We start from the raw sequence: 26,397 nt of genomic DNA, 5'->3' as shown, positions 1-26,397 counted from the left end.
TTTCAGACCCTCAAGTCTTAGGGAATTTTGAGATTTGGGGTCTGAAGTTTAATAACAGATCTCTTCTCACTTAGGGGGTGCTATTTTATGACCAGAAGCCCTAAATTAGGCATACAAACTGGGGACCCCTTGGCCACTTTCATGGCAAAGAGAGTCAGGTTGGGTCTATGCTGTTCTGAGCTGTGGTGCCTAAAGTTATAATGTCCCTGTCACATACAGCTGAGCACTCACATTCTGTGAACCTTAATATCTCTGCAACAGTGAACTGTATAGAGCTGAAAATGAAGGCATAAGCGGTGAACCCCTCTTACTATCAGCCCCCCATATTTAATCACCATGGAAGCATAGTAGGATACATACCTTTAGCTATATCATGCTAAAGTGTGACATACAGGTGACTTCTTAAACCCTGGGTGGTCAGGAACAGTATGCTGTAGAAACCTAAAAATGTGGAAGTAAAAAAAACTAAACTACAAAAAGTAAAAAAACTATCTTGGCTATCTGGCATGAATTGCATTTCTATGCAACTAACTTTTGCAGAGATATTTAGGTTCATAAAATGTAAGCAGCCAACTAAAATGTGACAAGGTAGTGCAATATAATAATATACTTTTGTTTCCTAATAATTATATGTATATATATTCATTAATAATTATATATGTTATATTTCTGCAAAAGTTATAAAATTTGGTTTTACCACAACTCACCGTTCTTAAGATACTGGCGCTCAGAGTTAAAGACGTAGCTATATTTGACAGGGTAGCATGATATGATCAGTAAAATCACTGGATCAGGAAAGATCATTTCCAGGGGCAAAAATTGCATGTGTGTACGCAGCCCAACACATTGTGCTACCAATGTTGTCACGGCACACGGCCTCTATTGTTCTAGCATAATACAAAAGCTAGAACAATGTGATAGAAAACCAGCTCCCTGGTTCAGGTCTCTAGATCTACAGCTTCTGCCTCCCTGTCAGCTGCCAATGTAGCCTCTCACAGCCTTTCTAGCACCTGAACAAATTTTGCCTTTCCCACAGGTCACATGGCTTCTATCCATCACATGACCTTCCTTAAAAGAAAGTGACTGGCAACAGGAAGTTGCCTGAACAAGGAGTTCCTTTGGCTCTGCTTCCATGTTCCTGTTGTTTGATTCTCGTGTTCCCGATTGTTTGTGTATTGACCTTGGTTTGATATTGACTACTCCTGATTGCTGCCTGCCCTGACCTATGGCTTGTCTGATTACTCTTTGTCCCTCGTTTTGGTACCATGCCTTGTTCCTGCTTGTCAGCAGTCACCTGTCTCTGCATGCATGGGGGCTGCAACCTGGCAGTTGCCTGCAGTGCAACACCCTCACCTCTAGAGGCTCCAGTGAAGACCGGGCAGCTGCTTAGACTCTGCTCCCTGTGCAACAGAGGTGACAGAGGGTCCACCATCCTGCCTTGCAGCACCCTGGCAATGATACCTGGTTTGGTGATATTGTCAATATTGTGTTATTAGTGAGCATCATAGTAACTATGGGACACCTTATTGGTGTATTGGCTTGTCAATTATTATACCTGTTACTGGTTAATCATCCTGTCACTGAAAAATCAGCCTCACTTTCACAAAAAAAAAAAAAATACTACTATAGTACTTTTTACTGGTAAAAGGGTTGAATCCCTCTGCAAATCCAGCCCAGTAAGTCATGTGCCATAGCTCCTTTCTTCTTTCTGGAGCATATTACCTTATGATTTTGATATTTGGCAGAGAAGGTGAGCTGAATGCACTGTGTGGAGGCTCAAAGGGAATATTTTCCAAAGAGTTGATGGTGGTGTTAGAGTATGTATAAAAATTCTAAGGTAAAAATAATTTTATATGAAGGTTAAAGAATCTGGAGTAGTGAGGAGAGTGATTAACAATGGCAGAAGAAAGAGAAAAATCTAGGAGGAGAGAAAATTTGCTTTAGCTCTGATGAGCTTATTGGCCACTTTTTAAGAGCTGTTTCAGAATGGGCAGGTCAAAAGCCAGATTTAGGCAAGTCAAATAAGGAGTTGGTGTTCAGATAGGCCTAGTCTTTTAAAGATAAGGCTTGCAAGACATTTTGAGACATATGGGAGAAGGGAAATAGGAAGCTAGCTAGAAAGTAGGGAGGGTCTAGTGAGTGTTTTTTCAGGATAGGAAGAACAATATATGTATATTTGAATGCTGAGAGGATGATACCAGTGGAAAGGGAGAGGTGGAGTAGTTCAGTCAGTGTGGGAGCCAGGGTAAATGAGTGGGCAAGGAGCAGATTAGAGTTTGGGCCAATTGGACAGAGAAAATGAGAAAGGGGTGGATGTAGTTGGAGAGGAATGGTGAGCGAAGACATCACTTCAGATTTTGATGATTTTATCTTTAAAATAGGTGGCCATGTCTTGGGCAGAGAAGGTAGTTAAAGGGGAGGAGGGGTTGGGTTTAGGTAGGAGTCAATTGTTGAATTGGCTGTGAATATCCCTCTGCTATCGCCCTGGTCTGAGAAGAGGCAAAGGAAGACAAAATATAGAGAGGGTGAAAGTAAGGTTTTGGTCAAAAAGGGGAAATGCCAAGTTGTCCAGGTGGGTGAGGTTGCAGATTTTGGATAAGACAATATCCAGTGTGTGTCCAGAAGTGTGCGGCTGTTTATGTTCTGTGTTAGTCCAAAGAGCTGGTTATAGAGAGCAGTTTGACTGAAAAAAGGGTGGTTCTGGTCATCTACTGCAAGATTAGGTCACCAAGGATGAGAGTGGGCTGGTCATGAGAAAGAATGTGTGGGAGCCAAGAGGCAAAGTTGTCCAAACTCTGGGAGATTGAGATAGGGTGCAGAAAAGATTGACAGAATGTACTTTAAATGAGGTGAAAATGAGAAAGGGCAAGGTAGGAAGGACTCTGAGACCTACACTGCCACCTGCTCTGTTGCCAGGCCTGGGAGTCAGAAGAGAAAAGCCAAGTTTCAGTGAGAGCAAGGAAGTTCAGATTTAGATAGGAGGTGGTTGTAGACAAAGGTTAGCTTGTTGCAGACAGATCTAGTATTTTATAGACTGCACGAGAAAAGGGGTAAAAATTTATGAGTACCTTGTTCCTTCCTCTATGGAGAAACAATGATTTTCATTGGATAATATGGGAACCGCAGGGGAAAAATCAGGGAGACTTGAGGGCACTAAAAGTTAATTAGATAATTTCTCAGTCGGCCTTGAATGGATTGTACCCTTGTTTGGGTATGCAAACCTTCAATTATTTACAATTAAACTCCTATGTATCATCCATCATCAAAAATGTATCACCCACAGATTGGGCCAATCCTTTGGACAAGTTTTTAAACCCGTTACAAAAAGCCATAACTGAAGCCTATAATACTTACAGGGTTCCATTAAGACTATCAAACCTGGAGCACTTGATTGTGCAGATGGACAAGAAATTTTCCAGAAATCACCCCTAGTGAGATTTTACTAAATCTCTGCAGAGCTTGGCAAATTATTACTTCCTCTATATACAAGGAGATGATCATGAAACTTTTCCACTTTGCTTATTTTTCACCACCACCTTTATAGTATTATATAGTTCCATGGCTAATTTGAGCCAATGAGAGTCCACTACGTTACACAGTTTAGTAGATTTAGATTAATGTTTATTAAATCACCACATTCTCTACAATAAAACTTATTTCATTTTGTTTCTTACTATGGACTGGGAGGGGGAGAGGATTGTTACATATATTCTGTAACTACTATACTGGGTGCATTTTATTCATCTTGATCCCAATGATTCTCTACTGTTATTTTCTTTATTACCGTTAGTTTGTGTACAATTAATTTTGTTCTCTTACACTGTTGTTACATATAATTTTAATTTGAAAAACTAATAAAAATATTTTACAAAAAATTGTGAGTTGGGTGAATGGTAATAAGGTTAGAAGCAGGGTTGGTAAGAAAAAGGTTGTTGGGGGGTGGGATGTCTACTAGCAAAGAGCAGTAGGGACAGAAGGTGCAGCAGAGTGGACAGAGACAGGAATCAGGCATGGAGGTAACAGACTGGGGCGGAAGGGAGGGAATAGGACCAGCAGAGTGAGATAAGGAGAATATTACAATGAAACAGAGAATGGTGAATCACAGGATCACAAGGCGCTGATCTCACATCTCACTTGCAGTGAAATCAGCACTTTTTTATTTGTTTATGAAAGTTCTGCTTTACTAATTGATTGCACTCCTGTATGATCCCTGCAGGAGTCGTGAAAAATCACAGAGCCGACCTATTCAATGTACTATTTGACATGTGCCAGGAATTATAGGTTACCTTCTGATTCAACTTTTATTAGGTGGTGTTGAAAGTTTTTTTTTTATACATTTTTATAACTTTAAACTGTTACAAAAGGATTAAACACTATATAGAATAACATTCAGGAGTAGCATTTAGACATACAATATTATTTCAGATAATTTGGAGGCGTGCAAATGATTTGATCCTCAAGCATGCGGCCACAAACTTATGATTTTGTGTGCGATCCTAAGATTCTGTTTGATAAATTAGCCCCATTGTGCTATAGTCACCAAGCCAAAGCTCTATCAAGCCAGCCTCTACCCAGGGCTCCCCCACTCCAGAACACTCTTCTTCTTCTTCCGCTGATGGAGATTGGGACTAGAAGACCTCCTGAGCCCTCCCAATCAAGCAAAAGCTGAAACACAGAATCACTAGGCTGGAGCCAAGCAGCAAGCTTTCAATCTATTCACTGCTCACTACAACAATTATCTGAGGCTACATCCTCCCTGCAATCCTATTATAAGGATTTATCCTCTGAAATTTCCTCTCATCAGACACCTCTGATACATCTTGAGGCTAAAATACAAGCCTTATTTATTCCTTCTTCATATTGATCTAGCAAATCAAAATAAAAAACAATATCAGGATTTAAAGGCCTTTCTGGGACAGTTTGTTTCTCTGACCTCATTCATGCAGCTAAAGCTAAATTTTTTTTAAAAAAAATCAGAAGAGGTGGATATCAAGATAGACTGGATCAAAAACACTTTGGGTCCATGCAGCAAGGACCCCTACCGCCCTTGTGACATGATTTGCCGTACACACTTCTACAGATCTAAAAAGGATCTCCTGCTCAAGGCCCATGAGTTGGATACCATTGGCTACGAGTGGTCCCCCCTATTCAACGGCTTCAAGACCTTTCCAAACACACCCAGGAAAAGAATCGTGCCCCAGGGCCATTGCTTACCATCCTCCAAGAACATCAATTTTCTGCAACATACCATACTGCTTGGGATTCCTGATTTAAAAAGATGGCAAGATGTTCTTCCCCACCAAACTCCTGATTCTTAGCCACCACAGCTTTACCTTCTGGATTGGCTTACTGCAATCTCCCTTAATCTCCCGTTTGCACATGCGCAGTACCATTTCTCCGGGCACATGGGCGGTCAACATAAACATGGATGCCAAGGCCCAGCCTTTTTTAGACAGGCTTTACACTGCATCTCCCCTTGCTACCTGTCAGTGGAATCCAAACTGCAATCCACACAAGTTCATCACTCTTCCCTCCTCCTTTTCTCTGGTAAGGGTTCAGTTAATTTAACTATGTAAGCATCTGACTACTGTTAACTTACACTTCTAAGTGGTTTATCAAAAAATGAACTTCTATATTGATGTGTAATTAGGCTAGAATCCAATTTAACAATCACTCTATGAGGCATAGACTCTGACTCACTATGTGAATTGTCTCAGTAAAGGCTTTAAGCTGGATACTAACATTTAGTACCCACTTAATACCTTATGTATTATTATGGATTCATCACATTCTTTAACAGCTTATCAATTTTCTTACTCATCATTTGACTATTCTCCCATTTTTAACTCCCAACCTTAACTTTGTTATATATAAACTGATTATTTAAGTACATAACCCCTAATAACCTTTATCTACTCCCACCCAAGTCTTACATATGAAATAATTTCTAGAAGTTCGTACTCTGGTAAATACTACAAACCTTTATTTATTCATACACTTACTTACACTAACTCATACCTTTACACTACATAAGTCATTATATTTAAAATATCTATGTCCATACATACACAATGGGGTCCCCCTGTAAACATTTTTAGGTCACCCGTCTCTTCCTTGCTGTTCTCTCAGTTTACATTTTGACAAGATGCACAGTCCTTTATCCACTTGGTATGTGTTTATTGAAATTGGACAACTGTCATATACCTACACTTCACTATTTCATGGTCATTTTTATGTAACTACATATATCTTTGAAACGTAATTTTGTATACCTCTTCTTATCAGTGGTTTTTACTAGTTCTCCCCATCCCCTGAGGTAGCCTTAACTGACAAAATGTGTTGGGACCTGAGATCCAGTCTCATTATCCCCCCAAAATTTTTGTAGACCTGTACTTTACCATCTATTTGCAAGTTGTATTATGCATTTGACATTTGTCTAGTTCCAAGTCCTGAAAACCCTAAGTTTTACTAACAGTTAATAGGAACTTTGCTGAATTCCTTGGCTTTGTATCATTAATCAGTGGATTATATCATGTAATGTTTGATCTTTTTGAACTTTCTATATATAAAAGATTGAGCCTATTATGAAACCTCTCTTTCCCTCACTCTTTTTCTATATATTTGTGATATATTAAGGGGTAGGCATTAGGATACATTTTATTAGGAGGAAAGGTAACACGCAAGCTATATACTTATATATAATGTAATTGTTGTTAAAACCAGAATTCAAACTTGATCATGAAAAAAAACTATCCCTTGACTTTTAAATGTGTTTTATTATTTAAATATACATTAGGATACAAAACATATATATTTTTTCTAAATAAACAAAAAAAAAAATCAGGCTCATTCCTGCCAGGCATGTAGTTATCCAAGACATCATTTAGTGGATACTATTTTCAGAGCTCCATCCAGAAGTATTACTCCTCAGAGAGATCTTGGCAAATATATGTAAAGGTTAAACTGGTACACGGTTATCCTTGCCCCATTTCTTCATTATTCGGATGATATATTCTACCTGAGTACTACCTGTACTTCTTAACAGGTGAAGCACTTCTGTCAGTGTCTCTCTAAAACAAAAAAAACAATAAAGTATACAGTTATATTAAACAGTTAAAAAAGCATGTATCCATTATTTCAATTTGTCATTGACTTATTGCATTTGAGATGTATTTTCTAAATGGTTTCAGTGCATGGAAAACTAATCTAAAATACTACACTTTTATGTGGATACTGCTTTTCACAGTACAGCACTGAGTATATAATCAAATCATTTTGCGCCATTAGACAAATAGGTTGTGGCTAAATTAGTGCCATAGGTTTTACATGCATTAGTAAACAAATAATTGACTATAATAAGCACCCTGTGCTCCAGAATAGATGTACATTTTCTGCATCTTAATACACAAATTTAAGCATAGCAAAGTTACATCTTGGTACAAAATCCTTTATGTGCCTCGTCTGCAAAAAAACACAAAAGGAAAAACTATATTATCTGCCTGCTAACACTATTTTGCTTTTCTTGTTTTGCTCAAATATGGCAGTGTACACTATTGGTCTGCTCCTGGTATCTGTATGGTTCTTAAAATTAATAATTCCAACCACCCACCATAAGACAGGCAGCTTTTGGTAGCATATGCTAAAAACATAACTTTGCACAATCTGCTAATACAGGGTGATCCTAGAGATAAATATGCCCAAAACCAATTTCAAATTAAGTGGTTTGAGCAATTGTAGGTGCCACAATTGTAGTATTTGCAATTCATTAGATGCCTAAATGTGTGATAATGGAAAAACTCTTGACTATGTTTAGTGAACTTTTACAGTCCAAACAGAAGTACCAGCTACTGTGTTGAAGCAGTGTGCAGCAGGGATGCTACATTTTCTCTAATTTTTGGAGCCTACAAAACCTGCTAAAAATTCTGCTACAAATAAACAACCTAATTTGAAAAACTATGTTCCAAGTGGTTCAACTAATTTACATGTAACATTTGTTTACTATACTTATGGTCTCTTTGGTCTTAAGAAGCAGACGTTGCTCTGTGAATTGTGTTTCCATTATGAGATCTATTAAACTGATTCACATTGTCAATACAATCATTTTTAAAAATTATTGTCATATATTATTGTCCATAAAAATCTTTGTTGAATGGATATTTTCATCATGGTGTTGCAATAAATTAAACTCTTTTAACGGCTTATAATTGTGGTATATATATTTATATATATATAAAAAAAAACTTTTTGGTGTCACTTTCATAGTATATTGCTCTATAGGAGTATATACCACAATTATCTCATTTCAGTTGTCTCTCTCCCCGGCACCATTTTCTTGGCATTCAAGTCACACTAAAAAAGGCAACCCAGTTTCTGCCTTTCTGACAGAATTTCCAGTTAAAATAGAAAGAAAATGAGAAAATATGTAAAAAAAAAAATAATAATTAGGTAGATCATATATATGGTCTGGTAGGCTGCAATATATCTTCATTTTTTTTCTTGGGTTTAACCTGACCTTAACCCAATGTTCCACCAAAGTATATGCCAATAGTAACTTAATCCACTAAAATTCCAAAAAACTGGATATGAACCTTACTGCTTCTGAAAATGGTATGTACCAAAGCTTTACTAAAATCTTACAGTACTGCGATCTCCATGCTAAAACAAAATAATTGTTACATTTTTTTTTTCTGCAGATAACGTATGGCATTTGTGGTATCTCCCAGGTTTATTACACAAAATGAGGTATAAGGCATACATGCCACATTATATATAAGTAAAAAAAAAATCAAATTCCAGAAACATACAAGAAACTGACATTTGAATGAAATAAAGTGTTACTTTCTGTTAATTCAGAAAGAAAGATTTCAAAAGGAGGAAAAAGCAGGGTTTTTTGGCAGTACATTTTATTGGTTATTTTACTTAACCTGTAAATTTGAAAAGAAAATATTCAGGACAGAGTTCACCTGCCATTAGTAAATTAGGTAGGGCCCACTGTATGGTGGGACAGATATATTAAGTATTTGCTAAATCTATTGATTGCTAAATTAGTTGTAGTTACCTAATCTTAATCTAATCTAACCCAATTGTACCTATTAAAAAAAGCAGGAAAAATAATTTAATTAAAAAAAAAAGTGTGTCCATACTGCTAACATTCAAAACAGTAACAAAAAAATCAAATAAAATGAAACTTTTTAAACTAGTAAAAATGGGATCTTAAATGATCATCTGTGCATTATTATTGGCTATATATGTGCATATATTATGGATGCTGTGTTCTTCATGTAAAAATTGTTACAAATGGTTCGTCTGACTACTTTGTCTGATCTGTCAAACCAGAGAAAGTGCAGTTCCAGGACATGCCACTCCAGTAGAAACTGGAGATTCTTTTTCAAATAGCATTTTAGAGGCAAATAATCTTGGTTCATACTCAAGTATATATGGTAATTGTTTTCCTAATTTACAGTCCTGCAGTATTAATATTCCATGCTGCCCTAATAAAAATGGTTACGTAATGCAAAAATGCTTGAAACCTAAATTGCAGAAAATGCTAAAATTGCCAAATTGCTAAAATGTTGAAACCTAAATTGTTCTGTTTCGCTCATGTAGAGTTATAAAGTATTTGTTTATATGTATACCTGCTAAGAATACACAGTTATAAACTTGACATTAGGCCTGGTATTTTGACATACTTACTTTGGTTCTCGGCCTGCTAAGATCATCTGAAAAATTCCAACACATGCACCTCGCTTTCCTTCCCAGTATTCAGGACTTGGATCAAGTCTTTCCAATACATCAAAAGCCTTGGCTGAATAATAGAACTGACCCATCTGTTAAAAAAAAAGCAAAAAATGACTAGGCTGGCACAAAAGGTGGTTTAGGATTAAACAGTTATGCTTCGTTTAACTTTAGCAGTGTATCGTGCATTTATACATATTTATTCAACATTGGGTATACTAAAACAAACATATTTTGCCTTACAGTATGTAATGGTGAGGAACTGGGGTCACATTAGGGAAGTATTTTCTGGTGTACCAGTGAATTTCCCCCAGTCTTTGTAGTACATCAAGCACCAAAAGAGGACTGGGGAAGGCAGAATGTACACCCTGCACAATATAACTATATGGGTGTCCATACAAACTTGTGGGTAATGTTGCATATGGCTCTGATGGATGCAAAGATCTATGATGTACAGTATTTTTCTCAGATTATGTTTGCATTGGTAGTTGATCCCAGCTTTAAAATCCCTGGAAAGAACCTAAAAGCAAAGGTATGTCATCAAGAGGCATCAATGGAGGTTGCTGGGTATTTAGCAGGTCTGTGAAATTCCCACTAGTGGAACAGTACATAAAGAACATTTTGTATGAAGTAGCAGTGTGTATACAGTACAAGTATACAGTGAACAAAGCCTTGTGCTATTTAACTTTTAACCTTTTTAAGTCCCTTTGGGCTACGTCCACCTTCACAGAAATTATTTGTTGTGTTATATACACTTTCATCCTGATATGATCTGGGTAAAACAATTTCTAACTTTTTATTATCAGTTTGCAAATATTTTTAGGTACTGGATCTCTAAATCTGTTTTGCAGAAATGAAGGAAATACTTTATGATTATTTTTGCCATTTATACAGCAAATGGCACAGGGTGACTATTAGTTCAGACATATTTATTAGGTAGAAATATGTAAAGAAAAAAAAAAAAGAAATTCCTACCTTGTAACAGTCATTGGCTATCAGCTGGAGAAGGCTAAATGACTCTCCTGATGTTTCCATTTTTAAATACAACTCCCATGCCATCCGTGGTTTTTTGTTCATAATATCTGTAATTTACAAGGTGATTACTATTCCGCCTTTATTAAAGCGGTAATAAAAGTATATATAAAGCCAAAATGTGACTTATTTTATAACAGTACATATTCTTTTCAAATGTCCATCAAACAGCGTGGATCAGAGCACACACATAATTTACCCCCTTTTTAGGATGGGACATTACACCTCTTCATCTACCAGAGCTCTATTCCAGAACCACAAGGTATTTCAGCCACCCGAGAAACTTCCCCTCTTAATGTGATCATTCCTGTTTTTGGATTGTTTTCAGTAGTTTGTACTCTGTATTGTTTTTTTTTATTTTTGAGCATTGTATTTATATGTTCTATGTACTCTAGTTTTAATGTTCCCTGTTGAATGTTGAATTGTTAATTGAAAAACCAATAAAAATGTATTGAAACAGAAACTGCTGGCTAAAAAACAGACAATAATGGAAATTTCTTTCAGAATTTCACTATACACCACTAGATTACATTACAGAGCAGCCAGCAAGCTAAAGGGTGGAATATGTTGTATGCTCAAAACATTGACACATGACTTTTTGTGATATTCCCTTGTTTGAGCATACCAATACTTTTTAAATAGACCCTAAAGGGGTATAACAAAATTGTCTTCTATATAAAAACAAAGCTTATTTAGGACCTTGGAAGGGGGTCCTAAGGAACAAAAGTGTAATTTGTATTCTTAAAACAGAATAAATGCTTACAAAGATGAAACTTATGGATCTGTAAAAATGGGAAAGACAGGTGCTTGTTCTTTTTTAATGCACCATCCAATGGGGACCCTAATAGTCAAAATAGATTAGCGTAAAAACCAATCAAGGGGCCTCACTCATTTTGGGGGACCAATCTCTCTTTTATAGAATTTTCTGCCAGGGGACATGAGGGCACTAATGCTCAAGGAGAACTGCTTTGAGCATGGTAACCATCAGAAACACAACTCTCGATCACAAGCAAATAAAAACTATCAAAGCCTCTTGTTATACATATAATGTTGCTAATATTAAAATTAAAATGGTAGAAGTCCCAGTAGTAGTAGTATGATTTGAAGGTTAGCCACCATTTTCTGGTATGGGCTAGCTTTTAGAAAAAGTTTGTTATTGTACCCCAGATGAAGGAGTCTCTCAATACCTAAATGGAAGTCTTATAGCTTTTAGTGTGGATAAAAACAATTATTTGAGAGCCAAATGTTTTTTGCAAGTGTGGTAAAACAAGTGAGTAAATCACCATTTTTACCATTTAAAATTTTATGACAAACTGAGCACACAGAGGTAGAACCTTCTGCTGTTGCAGGAGTACAGTCCACTTTTTACTGTCAGACATGTTGCTGAGGCATTAAACCATCTAAGGGGCCCCAAATGTGATAATGTAGTAACCTCTGGCAACCGGACATGTCCACTCTATTGGGTAAATTCATTGTACTATAAAGAAGCTGTGTTCTAAATTACCTTGTGCTAAATTGCTGTAGACCACCTATAGGTTCTTTAGGAACCAAATTAATAGAGTGCTTTTTTAGTAGTGCCTAACGAGCTTCTAAGTTGCAGACAAAGGGAAGCCTGAAGCAGAACAACTACCTGTTTTAGCATCAAGGGTGGGAGTACAATGGGAGTGTAAAGCTCTTCCTTCCAAGGTAAAGTGGTAGCCACAGTTGTTGCTTAGCAATGTAGCCAGCACAACGGTCAACATTCTAACTGTCTGTCAGTTAGCATGATAAAAAAAATGTAATTTCTGGAGGTAGCAGAAGGTACAGGTCCTTACTACTAGATGCTAGGTGAAAACCTTTTTGCCCCAACAGTGAGATATTTGGTCACTAGGTGGTGCTATTTTCTTTTTTTGTCCTCACCTGCCCTCTTGTGTAATTGGCTGAATGGATGTTCTCCTCAGCCAACCCCTTATAGGATTGGCTCTACACAGCTGGACTCCCAGTTGCATGAAAGTGAGAATACCAAAGATGTAGAGTAGAGGGTAAATTGACTACTTACAACATCGGGCAAGCCAGCTCAGGTACACATAATCATTTTTTATCTTCTCACTCTGAATTAATAAAAACACCTAAAAAAGAGTAGAAAAATGATACAGTAAGTTAGCAATGTATGAGACAAAACAGACTTATGTGCCTTTTAAAAACAAGAATGTTAATGATCCATAGACTAAATATGAAACCAAAAATAAACCATATATGTGAACATTTCAGTTTAAACATTTTTTTAACATATTACCATGTTGACACATGAACATGTATATACACTTGTTGATGTAGTTTATGTTTTTGTACCAGCCTTGAAACAAGGTGAAGGAGTAGAGAATTCTATTTCAAGCAAAAGTGTTTTTATTTCATATAATTCAAATGTCACTGTACTCGGCTACACAAATGTCTGTATCACATGGGGGGTTTGAGGGTGTTTGAACTCAGTAAAAGTTTCCTCATACTATTGCATTTAACATAATAACTGCCACTGAACCCACAAGATTGTTTACGTTAATGTTAGATTCACTGCTTTTTGCTCCTGGGCGGTTCATTTCTGTCTGGATTTATATGTCTAAAAGCGGTACATTGTCTTTCATGAAATTTTATTTTACATTGTAAAATAGGAGTGCACAACAACATAACTTTTTGCCTTTCACACCCCTTGTAGGTGTTGCTCTACTTTGCCTAACAAAAGGAACCACTACCGACTCCTGATTGTCCAATATATGTTAATCACTTTGTATTGGATTCAATACAGTTATTTTGTATTGAATCCAATACAAAATATTTTGAAACTCCCGCCATGCTCCTGCACACACCAACGTCACCGGGAACTCCTGGGGAATGTCAGCACTGGGGGACAGATCTAAGGAAGAGGACGCAGATAGAGGATGGCAGGACACTGATGGATGCCGATGGGACCAGGTAAGTCTATTTTTTTTAGCTACCCTGAGTGTGGCCAGGGGTTACCACTTTCAGCAGGTTATTTTTACCCTGAGCCACACTTGGGGTTACCACTCAGGAGGATAAATAGAACCCTATGATTGCAGATCAACAGGGAATGCTTTTTTTTGTTTCACTAATTACTATTTTTTTTACTTCATAGTAGTAAATTACTTATTAATCTACGGTTGAATTTCCCCATTACAATGAAAATGTTCAGATCTTTTTAAGAACAGGTTTGAATTGGCTATATCTTAAGGACAACCACAATCTGGTTTCCAATATTCCCTAATTTCCCTTTTTTTTTTTTACATGTTTTTGTTTTTTGTTTACATGTTTTTTAAATAATTTACTATAGCTCAAAACTTAGAGATCTTTGCAAATTTTTCATTTTATTCAGCCCTACACTTATTTTTTATAATTTCCTTAAAGCTGACCTAAACTCAACTTTCTTTTACTTTACAACCCTTTTATGTAAAGTAAAAATGTAATTTGGCTGCTGACTCTGCACATGCCCAATCTCGGCCTTTTCCACTAAGGAAAAGGGATGCTCTCTTTTTTTCCCCCTTTGCAGCGGGCTATGTCACCCAATCTCACACCTGTGCGGTGCAAGATTGAGTGACGCCTGACAGAGTAAAACAAAAAGGTGGTGGTGTCTGTCTATATGTCAGTGATCTGAATGTTAAAGAAGAAATCGTTGATGGAGCCTGTGAGACATTATGGGTGGAGTGCATAATACACATGGGGATATGGTATATGGGGATGCATAATACACATTTAATTATTGAGACAGTGGTAGTGATGGATGACGTTAACTACCCAGACATTGACTGGGGTAAATTACACTACAGGTACAGCAAAAGGACAAAAATGTATGAATTAAACACAAGATTATTTTATGGTACAGTTTATAGAAGCACCAACTAGAAATGATACTCAGCTGGACCTAGTGTTTTCAAACAACGTGGAGCTTAAAACAAATAAACGTATAAAAGAAAATCTAAGGTTAAATGTTTTTTTTTTGTATGTTATCTCCTCTGAAAAAAATCTGGGTAGCAGTGACCATATTATGATTTCATTTAATGTAAGTGTAAACAGGAAGCAAAAACAGGAAAGGCAAAACTATTACCAGAGAATTTTCCATTATCAAGGCTCTCCATAACTTGCACTGGGAGGGAATATTGTCCTCAAAGAACGCAGAAAAGCAATGGGTATGTTTCAAGTCTGTTCTACACAAGCACACTGCAAAATACATTTACATTTCAGGGGTGTAGTGGGCACGGGAATGGGAATATACACCCCCCCTGTGGGGCATGTTCCTAACTTTGGGTACGTAAGTAACAATACTATTTTATATTCATATATGCTTCTTTGTTTAAACATTAGCATTTTATGCCTCCTTAATTACTGTCTAAATTAATTACTTTGAATCAATCACTGTGAACATACCTATAGGGGACAGTAACAAAGGGTTAGTTTCAACTTTTGGCTTGTGCAAAAATGTACTAGTAACCCATAGGATTTCTCCAGTAAGTGGGTGCTTACAAACTTGGGTCAATGTTATGGTGGGGGGTCCAGGCTTGCAAATAAATAGGTAGGGGTGAAAGGTTGTTTTCTAACAACCCAACCCTTTTAGGGTCCCTATGCCTGGCACCAGTCTATCAGGTGTGTAAGGTGAACTTCAGTGTGATAGAGAAAATGATCTGGGAGGGCCATTCTACCTTGCAGATTAGTCATTCTGAGGATCTTGAAAATAATTCTAGGGAAATCATTTCCCCATACAAAGCGTATGAATTCAGAGCTAATCTTCATTAAGAGAGAGGAGCTGTATTGGTAGGGTTTGGAAGAGATACAATAATTAGGGCATTACATTATTTTTTATCCTACTAGGGATCAGCCTACTATAGTTTACTAGGGTCCCTAGCCTACTAGGGTCATCCTACTGGGCTATAATGCTAGAAGAGAGATTTAATTCACAATTTAAGAGATATGGGTCTGTAGTTAGCAAGAAGGTACCAAGATTGTGGATCCTTGTCAGGTTTGAAGAAAACAGTAATATGGACCTATAAAATGTCAACTGGCAAGGAACATTGATCAAGAAGCTGGGTCTGGAAGCATTTCCAGAGACTCCTCAGGGACACTAGGAAGACTCAAGAACTCCATGTATGCCTTCACTGTTATTAGCTCCACTGACTTACAGGAGTCTGTAGATGAGTCAGATTATATAGTTATTGATAGAAGGGCAGAAAGAAGCTGCTATGTCTGTAGAAGAATGAAAATGTGACCTGTTGGAGAGGAAATACTTATATATGACTAAAGAAATTTCTTCAAGCTGGGTGGTATCTTAATTCTCAAGTATAGAGAAAAGTAAATGAGAGGTCCCCTTGGAGACATCTTTGGATGGTTTTAGAGCCAAGCTGGGATCACCTCCAATAAGAACAATGCCCTCACTAAATTCCTGTCACTAAAGAACTGTCTCTAAAAATGTTATCGATCTTTATTGGGAGAATATTTGTTGAAAAATGTATACACACGAGAAACAATCATACCCTTAACTATTAGATATTGCCCATCTTGGTCAGCCTGTATATCATTTAGTGACCAAGGTAATGATTTAGATATGTATAAAGATGAATGCTTCCACCTGGTATTTAATTTAAAACTGCAGGAGAACTTTTTTTATCACCTCCCACAAATCTGCCTTCTCTGCCTCATGGCTTGCAGAAACCAATCTGAAAGGTATGACATCACAGGTAATAAAAACTTAGAATTGATTTTTTTTATTTAAACAAAATAAAGTGGATATATATGGACTGTGAATACATAGGAGGGAGACTGGATGGAATAAGACATTTTCTAGTAAAGCGATTGAATTTACAGAAATAAAAATTTTGGGATTGTCTCACATTTACTATAGAATATTTTGTGAGGCTTTTTAATAAAAAAACAACTTACCTCCTCGGCTTCTTTATAGTTACCAACTGCAGCTTTGGCTTGAGCATAATTGAAGTTGAACGTATCATCATTGTAGAAGTAACTCTAAATTAAAAGCAATAAAAATATTAAGATAGTATGAAATTAATAATACAACTCAAAAAAGCTTGTAATAAATGTATTAACAATTAGCATGTATATGACGTACTTGACTATGTAGTATGTTGCTTGGGCATTTTCATCACTGAACATTGCTTTTTATAGATGAACTTGAAAAGTTTGAATAAAGCCACATCAATAATATTTCTAGGAACAGAACATGTACTGACAGAAGTGTGATGCACTCAGCTTCCTTTTTTTTATCCTAATTGCTGTAAACAAAGCAGGAAGATGCAGTGTTGACAAGTGAATAAACTAAATTCAACATAGTGCTTTTTCCCTAACATATGAAGCACCTTCTCTGAAAAAGAGGTCTCATCCAAAATCTTCCTGCGGGAGCAGGATTCTTCTTTGTCAGGAAGGCAGACTGCACTCTCCAACCTTGTTTATAGATTGCTGTAATAATAATCAGTTTCCCGGGGTTATCAATATTTACTCATCACACATTCAGAATGATTTTCATCCCACCTTCCCAGTCTCCCATGGTTTAAAGTGGATTTGTGCCCTAATAAGCACTACAGGGGGTCCTTTTTTAACCATGGCCTTTTTTGAAAGACTTCACTGTCTTGCCACCCCTTTTTAAAATGCCACATTCTATACTTTGGCAGCTTCCTCAATACTGGTCCTCATCTGCTTTTAGAAGAGGTTTAAGACCTCTCCTAGCATTTCTGCTCTGCTTATCACGCCTAAACAACTGGACAAAAAATAACCAGATGTTTAGACAATGCAAGTTTTAAAAAGGTCTCCAATGTAAATTGTTGTAAAACTTCTTTTCATTTTTCAAAATATGCTTATAACCGGACAATAGGGTTTACTCTCTTAAGAAAGTAAAGCCTCATAGGCAGTCTAAATACTCAGGTATGCCATCATTCTCCAAATCTTATCTATACTATTCTATGGCCCTCCATATTTTTTGTTTTTTAATACTCCTAAGGCCCTCCACTGTACTCTCCTTCCTTGCCTGATCCAATAACCTAACTGCATGTGCAAAGCGAATCATGTTCTACTGTGATCCCCTTGTGCAGCAATACCTGCAAACTAAACAGTTACAGCAGTAGATGTTTTTCAGTCCAGCACACCGACTCAAGCACATTAAGGAATCTTCACATGAACCGCTTGCTTTAGGTCTTTCGGGCAACAATTTTTTCAGTTGGATTAAGTTCAGGACTTTAACTTGGGTATTCAAGAACATTCACTTAATTTTTCTTTATTTTTTGGCAGAAGAACTAGTGTATTTAGGATCATTATCTTGCTATAGACAGATGTCTTGACATTTTCCTTGACATTAGAATTCTCTGGTATGATGGCAAGTGATCAAGGGCCAGATGAAGTAAAACAGGCCCAAACCAGAACACTCCCACCATTGTTTGGGATAAGGTTCCTTTGCTGGAATGCAGTTTTTCTTTCTCCTGTAACACTTCTCATTTAGGCCAAAAAAAATCAATTTTGGCTTTATCCATCCACAAAACATTTTTCCAGTATCCCTCTGGTTTCTCCACATGATCTTTAGCAAACTGTAGACAGTCAGCAATATTTTTGGGGGATAGCAGTAGCTTTGTTACCCTGCCATACACACCATTGCTGTTCAATGTTCTCCTGATGGTGGACTCAAACATCAACATTCACCCAAGTAAAACAAGCCTTCAGTTGCTTAGAGTTCATTTGTAGACTCCTGGGCTATTTCACACCTTGCAGTATAAGTTATTGGAAATTCTATCAGAAAATATTACCTTTTGAAACTTCCGCTGCGGGATTAAAGGTAGGTGTATTTTTTTTTGTTTTGTCTGTTTTTGAGTTTAGTTCCTCTTTAATGTTATGGTAAGTATGTACAAGTGAATTTCTTACAAAAATATTGGACTTTTCAAGTGTAAATAAAAAATACTAACGTTGGTAATGCACATCAGTACCTTACCCTAATAAGAGATGTAACTAGTACATAAAGTCACTTTATTAATATAATAACGTCTACACAGATTTGTCTATTTACAACACTTGAGTAGAATCATTTTATTTCAGCATTATTACAATTTTTTCGTTCCATGCTCAGTATATTATCATTTTGATTTAATCCAATCACACTAGGGCCTAATCCCAGAGATTGGTTTGGTTCCTATGTACTAGTTGTGGTATGGTTCTCTTTATCCCCTGAGGAAGCCCATAAGACAAAACAGGACAGGACTAGTGACCAATTTCACTAAATGGTGTTGTGTTCTTCTCCATAATTTGGAACCATGCTTTGTGACAACCTTCAGATTGATGATTATTAGTACAACAGACCTCACAAAGCCGGCTGGGGTTGGGACTCGCATCAAGTATTTTATATTTTTGTGATTTTTATTTTGCACATGAAAGACTAATATTTTTGTACAAAATTCACCTGTACATACTTATTATAACATTAAGCTACTAAATGTCACGGTCCCTTCTGTGACAGAAGTTTGAGGATCTGTCAGACAAGCTGCATATGTGAATATCTGACAGCCTCTTTGGTTTTACTTGTTTCTGTGTTGTTGTTTGTAATGACCACTCCCCTTACATCAGGTGCAGGTGCTGGTCATTACTGCTCCTCCATTTAGTCTGGCCTCACACTTCTTGCTGTGCCGTTGATATTCACTGCTGGGTTGTGAATAGCTGGAGTGTTGAACCATCCTGTGTTCCTGTTGATATCTGCTAAAAGATAAGTTGCTTTCCTTTTGGTGTATTGGTGTTTTTTGTTATTCAGTTGTTTACTAGGCCTCAGGGAGACACTGGGTCCTTCATAGGGGAAGGAACCAGCAGTCTCAAGCCAGACACTACTGCCAGGGCTATACAGGGCTGGTAGGGCCTAGGTTCCTGAGTATGAGCTTTTCTACCATCAGGGGATGCTCATACGGTTAGGAGTTAGGGCCAGATTAGGGTGTCTGCAAGGGGTGACCATTCCCTTTTCCCTAGTCATTTGAGGCCTAGTAGTATATACACCTTTCTGTTACCCTCCCCTCCCTGTTATACGTGACATTAAACAGCTAAATTGCCAAGAAAACCCCTTCTACTACTTTTCTTTCCCTTTACGTTAATAGTATAATTAGGGGGTTTGCTAGACTGTATTACAGAGCAAGAAAGTACCTCAACCATTTTCCCTTGCAACCTATCATACTACCTGCCCAGCAAACAGGGCAAAAGGGTAATGCAACAAAAGCATTGTACAAAAATACAATGAACAAACATTTAAAGAGTTCAATCTTAAACAATATAGAACTATCAATAAACAAAGATATATAATCCCCTGCCAACATTTCTACAGTTAAGTACTCCATTGGTGGAAGAAGTATAAAGAAGTCCAATGGGAAGCCATCCTGAAGGTAAGATGAAGGGTTGATGCGAGATCCCGGTCCAGTTAGGTCTCCTGGGAGTGTTTGTTCTCCAAATTTAGGAAGTCTGTTGCTGTCTGACCTGAGCATTTTGGTTTCGCTTTTCCAGGTGACACAAAGTTTCGCAGGTAATATCCAAGCAAATTTTACTCCAAGGTCTATCAAGCGGTCGCTTTCATTGTAAAGTGAAAATATTTCACAATTCCAGGCCGAGGTCATGAAATTGGTGTCAAGTGCTCAGGCTCATGTAGAGAGTGTGTTTATGTGCTGGTGATGTAGGTAGAGGAAGATTCAGAACCAGCATGTGATCCACAGTAAGTAGGCATTGAAGGTCTTGACCCTTACAGCTTTCAGGTATACTGAATCCTCCAACTTCTCATACATGGGATGGTTGTCAAGTACATCACATGAAGGAAGCAGATGGAGAGGATGGTGGTGATGGGCCTGCACACAGAGGAGATGTAAATTTTGGCTTAGTTGATTGTTTGCAACTGCCGAAGGGTGATGCTTGCCTATGAATTTGGCAAGATTGGGCATGAGCAGTACACTAGCTGCGTAGGACAGTAGGATCAGAGCGGGAAATGATTATTCACAGTGGACAGGTCTGGCATCATACCACAGTAATTGAAGATGGTTCACTGGTGGCAGAAGTCGGGTGAGGTGGCAGGTACTGCTTTAAAACCATTTGCAAGAATGCTGCTATGAAGCGCAAGCAGGTGCAAATGGTATAATAGAAATATTGTGCAGGTATGTCATTGTCACGGACTAATGTAGCTGTGCGGGTTGAGGCCACTCACTCGATCAGGACAGAGCAGTGGTCCCGGAGAGCTTATGTAAGATCTTCCTTGCCCATATGATCTGCTTTGCCCCTTGAAGTCTAATAATATTTTTAATTTCTATGAACCTAAAATGTGACCATATCTATCTGATTGCAGTTAATACTGTAGAAACAATGTCTGTTTTTTCACTTTCCTACACCTTTTTAGCCCTTGCTCCATCAAGTGTTGCTTCTGTCCCCCTTAAGCCCTTCCTGACACTTGTAGTCCCACAACATTCCCACCTTGCAACAGAAATGCATACCCAAACCTCTTCACACTATGGATAACATTCCACTCAAATAAAAACTCATTAATGGTTAGTATACAAACCAAGTACACATTTATGTACATAACTAGCCACTATATACAATACAACATTAGAACTAACCTTAATAGAGTTCAGATAGATCAAGACATCAGCAAACTGGCGAATAATAAAAAAGCACGATGCCATACATTGCCTTCCTGGTATTGTATCTATTAATAGAACATGAATACAACATTTTTAATACACGACACAAAGCAAATGGGTTCAATAAAACTTAAAATGGTAAACACAAAATGAAGGCATTTGCAGGTATTAAAAAACATTATTTTGCAATTATTAATTGTATCATTGCCTATACTGCTACTGAAATTAATTTAATGGTAAAACTATGATGTGTTTTCACAAATATATGGGAGGTAAAATCCTCATTTATTCACTTTAGACTTCGTGACTTTATATTTAAGATGCACTATGTTTCCTTTTTTAAAAAAAAAATTTGTGTCTAACCACTTTTTATAAGACTAGCACACATGCTGCATGTCACAAAACTGATGATGAATGATTTGAATGAATGGTTTATCTCTAGGATTTAGATTTTCTCCAACATGTTTACTAGCACTCCAGCCTTTGCAGCGCTAGGTCCCAGGTTCGATTTCCAGCCAGGACAGGCTTTTTCCCTGGGTACTCTGGTTTCCTCCCACACCCCAAAAACATGCAGTGAGTTTAATTGGCTTCGCCTTACAAAAAAAAAGTGACCTTAGACTACATTAATGACATATGACTATGGTGAGGACATTAAATTGTGAGCTCCTTTGAGGGACAGTTAGTGACACGACTATGGACTTTGTACAGCGCTGCGTAATATGATGGCGCTATATAAACACTGTGTAATAATACGTCAGAGAACATATGCATTGTGTTGAGTAAATAAATTAGTACTGCAATAATGTTTTCAATTATGAGCTGAAAAGGACTTTGAAGCTGCCATATAAAGATATGATTTGCATTGACTACATTTGTGAAAGCTTTTTGCAGAGACTGGTGATATCATAGAACTAACCAATGATTTTAAAAAATGGCATTCATTTAAGCACATTGGTTGGATAAAACATCAACCAATCTGCTTGTTGCTTAGTTTTCTTACATATTTTTCAATTTGTTATTTAAATGAGACACCTACTTGGATTACTAAATGTAATTTCCTGCTTATAATGCTAATAAGTAATAATAATAATGCTTAAAAGTGCTTGGAATTGTAAAAATTCAAGGCAGACACAATCAGATGAAAAAAAAATCAGAGAGAGTCTGAATTTGAAATTTTAAAAGAAGGATTAGATGCTCATTCGGGAAAAATCAAGAAATTGTTCCCTTGTAATTTTAGGAATCTGGAGCCAGTCTGAATCTATTTTATATTTTGCTTACCCCTAACTGGGAACAAATAAAAGTGAACTGAGGCCAAAATGGGAAAAATTGCTTGTGTATAACTGCAACTGAATGCAGCAATACCATTTTGTGATCTCTCGCAAATATTTTCCCCCATTGTTGCTAAGGACATTCACTAGTTTTCTCTTATTTTGTCTGTTCTTTTTAGAGCAAAATTCCTAGCAATGATTTCCTATCCAGTTTTAGGAATATTGGACATACTGTAACTATTTTATAAAGGGTTTACCTCTAATTGTGCAATTTGTGGTGGTGGAGTTAGGGTGATGATTGTTGGTAGTAGTAGAATCACTCCTTGACATCAGGATCAGGTGCCTGAAACAGGTCACTGGTTCAGGATTGGTTCATTATAAGGAAAGTCAACAAGGTCTACACTGCAAGCAGACAATGTAGTCTCTTTGAGAGACAATTCCACCTGTCACATTGAAAACTTGAGGATGGAAAAAACAGCAATTTGATGACATACTTCAATAAAACTGTCAAAACGCCAAGTTTCTTTGCCCAGCAATCCATGGGGTCAATAGTTCAGTATTAGGACACTTCAGGACATGCCAGATAAGTGGATACCATCTTCCAAGTCCCTACCATCATGCTGCCAAGGTGGCTGGAATAGTTTGCCATATAGCCTATGTTCAAGAGGCTTTAGTTTTTCCTCCTTGTCCTAGTGCTACTGCGGAGTCTAGAAATGCTCGCTAAGGGCCAGACGCCCTGCTGACCTCATCATTCAGTATTCTGGTGCAGGTCTAACCAAAAGCTTATATTTAAGTTAATGTGAGTGGTTGGGAACCATCCAGAAAAAGGCATTTTTGGCTGTGCAGTTGCATCTTGTGCTCTGGAGGAAGAACCCCAGCGGTAGTTGCAACCATGCATATACGTGTTTACCACTCTTTGGAACACAGCAGAAGTTTACTATGTGCCTGGGAGAGGCCAACCATGTAGTTGTAAATATGAAAGGGGCATAAGAAAATAGGGGCTGATGACCAATGCAGTGGGGATTTGACAGATGTCTGATGAGGAGATTAGGTATTTATATGCAGCTTACAGGAAAAGCCTGCCCTGAGGTGGCAGCCTAATGTTTATGCGTAACATCAAAGCTTTGCTTTATTTTCAGAGGGCTTTGGAAAAATTCACCAAATTTGCTGTGATACTGAGGGTCTAAAGAGTGTGGCTATCCAAAAGTCATCTCTGTCCAATATCAACAATTCACTTGTCACTGCAAAACAAACAAGCATACAATTTGCCATGTTTGCCAAGGTGGACTCATCTTCATCCTCAGAAACATATAATTAAACACATATTAAACAAGTTGCTCCTTTGGCACCTCCTCTTCCTTTTTATTCTCTTAATCTAGGCTACCTCCCTCTACCACCTGCGGTGGACGCTCCCTTTACTAGTCCTACTCCTCAATAATGCCTTCATAGTGGAAAGGCACAGAATGAGTCTCCCTCCAGATCAAATCCAGCATTACTTCCAATATGAAAATGAGTGAGATGACATAATTTAAACCTAGGTCAAAGAAACCCTCCCTGTCTTTGTGCTGTGGTGCATGAGATAGTCAGTTACTGCTTTACTTTGCATGTACATGTGGTCCAGCAAATGAAATGTTACATTCCAAAAAAAAGGCAGGCCCAGACCATTTTGTGGGATGAGAGGCCATTCTGTCTTTTCAAGGCCACAAGTGAATTTTTTTGCAGTGTAGTATCTGCTGTAGTGGGAATATAACCAAGCCATCCTGTAGGGTAGCACTTCAGACATTTCTTCACCACCAGATTCACCACATGTGCAAAGCAGGGGATGTGTGGAAATATGCCCAGGTGCAAAGATATTGATCCTGTTGACAGTGAAAATTTTGCCGAGGTGAAGGTAGTGGGGGAGAGGCAATATGTTATTTGTTTTTGCATGTTGAAAAGCAACCTGATGGCAGTGTGAAGTCTCTCACACAGTATGACTAGTTGGAGAATTGCATGTCAGTTCCTAAGCATACAAATGTTGTACTGAGGAGATGAACAGTTTTTCTGTGTTGGTGTCAGTGGAGAGTGTTACTCTTGTGAAAAGGGAGAAGAATCAGAAAAAAAGCCAACCCTAGAACTAATTCAACATACCATTCTATTGAGTGATAATAGGTCCCACTGAGTAGAAGTGTCAGTGTCACTCAAGGCATTCACCAAATGGGCTGTGAAGGACATGCACTGCCCCCCTGCCTCTAGCCACTGCTCCAGGTATCTCCAGGACACTGAAAATTTCCCGAAAGTAGTGACATTATAGGCTATGTTTCATGGAGGGTTGAGAACACTCCATACATTCTTTAAAGGAGCTGGTTTCCACTGTACCATCAGTAGCTTGGTTGAGAGAGTGTACAATTGGCATGCTAGAAAATGGCTGAAAGCATACATCCATTTCTTCCCTGAAGTGGAGGGTGGACAACTACAAGATGAAGGAGGAGGAAGATAACTCTATGCATAAGAAGCAGAGATAGCCCCTTATGTACATTTGCAGCACAAATTACCTGCCTTGATGAGGTCTAACCTCCATGGTGACATCACGGAAACAGAGGTAACCCATGCTATAGCCATTTTGTCCAATGGTAAAGCCCCCCAGGGCTATACTGACTAGTTTTTCAAAACCAGGAAAGATGACATAGTACCAACCTGTGTCACCTCTACTCCAGAATGTGGGAATCTAGCAGCTATCTACCGTCAGGCAAGGAATCATACATGAAAGTTGTTCCAAAGCAGAGCAAAAGCCCCCACCACCCAGCGGCTTACACTCTTATTTCTCTCATTTACATAGGTGCCAAATTAATATCTAAAATAATGGGGGATAGACTGGCCAGATACCTCCCATCCCTAAAAGGTGGGTTTTGTAGGAGGCAGATTAGCAACAGCCAATGAACAAAGGTACTAACCGCCCTTGAATATGCCAAAATTCACCCATACCAAGACATAGCAATCAAAGGTATAAACGAAGAAAGGGCCTTTGACAACGTGGAAGTTGAATGGCTTTTCTTGACATTATGTAAGATAGGAATGCAGGGCCCATTCTATACCCTGCTCCTGACTATGTACCTAAACCCCCAAAGCCAGGATTCACACCCCGTGCTTCCTCTCCAGCCAATACCTCTACATAAAGGCATGAGGCATGGATGCTCCCTGTCTCTGTTGCTATTCAACCTAGCCATAGGACCATTAGTATATTATTTAGATGTGACTCCTCACTTACATGGGATGCACCTTCATGACAAAGAATTACGATCTGCATTTTTGCAGATGGCATTCTGCTGCTCACCTCTGATCCCTCGGCAGACATAGCACATATCCATGTGATCCTTATTGAAATTGAACAAATAGCAGGGCTACGAATCAACTTCACCAAGAGTAAAATCTTACCTCTGACTCCTCTGACTGACACCCCTTTTGCAATAGTTTTTAGACAATATTACTTACCTAGGCGTACAAAATAGGCAAAGCCACCTCACCCATGTATAGACTTAACTATGCACCACTGATCCACAAGATCCAACACGACTTAATCCTGGGAAAATCTACCCCTATTGCTGTTTGGGCAATGCCATCTAATAAAAATGGTCTCATTTGCCAGATTGCTATACCCAATCGCCCAGAATCTCTCTGACAAAACTGAGGGGGGTAAAAAATTCCCCAATACATGGTTACACAACTTTGCAGGCACAAATCGGACT

The 26,397-nt window shown here is 37.9% G+C and overlaps 1 protein-coding gene across 1 annotated transcript in view; it reads right to left on the bottom strand.

The window, feature by feature from the left end:
- Positions 1-6,756: 6,756 nt before the first annotated feature.
- IFT56 (intraflagellar transport 56) overlaps positions 6,757-26,397 on the bottom strand; it is a 47,403-nt gene continuing 27,762 nt past the window's right edge. The window contains exons 8-13 of the mRNA XM_072420230.1: positions 21,381-21,469; positions 16,690-16,773; positions 12,806-12,875; positions 10,711-10,817; positions 9,694-9,827; positions 6,757-7,070 (exon numbers count right to left, since the gene is read on the bottom strand). Coding sequence (XP_072276331.1) covers positions 6,959-7,070; positions 9,694-9,827; positions 10,711-10,817; positions 12,806-12,875; positions 16,690-16,773; positions 21,381-21,469 — 596 coding nt within the window. The 3' untranslated portion in view covers positions 6,757-6,958. The remainder of the gene's footprint in view (positions 7,071-9,693; positions 9,828-10,710; positions 10,818-12,805; positions 12,876-16,689; positions 16,774-21,380; positions 21,470-26,397) is intronic.

Source organism: Pyxicephalus adspersus, chromosome 8 (assembly GCF_032062135.1).
Source record: "Pyxicephalus adspersus chromosome 8, UCB_Pads_2.0, whole genome shotgun sequence".
Taxonomy (NCBI): domain Eukaryota; kingdom Metazoa; phylum Chordata; class Amphibia; order Anura; family Pyxicephalidae; genus Pyxicephalus; species Pyxicephalus adspersus.
Note: the sequence above shows the minus strand (reverse complement) of the source record. Positions and strands in the feature narration are given on the sequence as shown.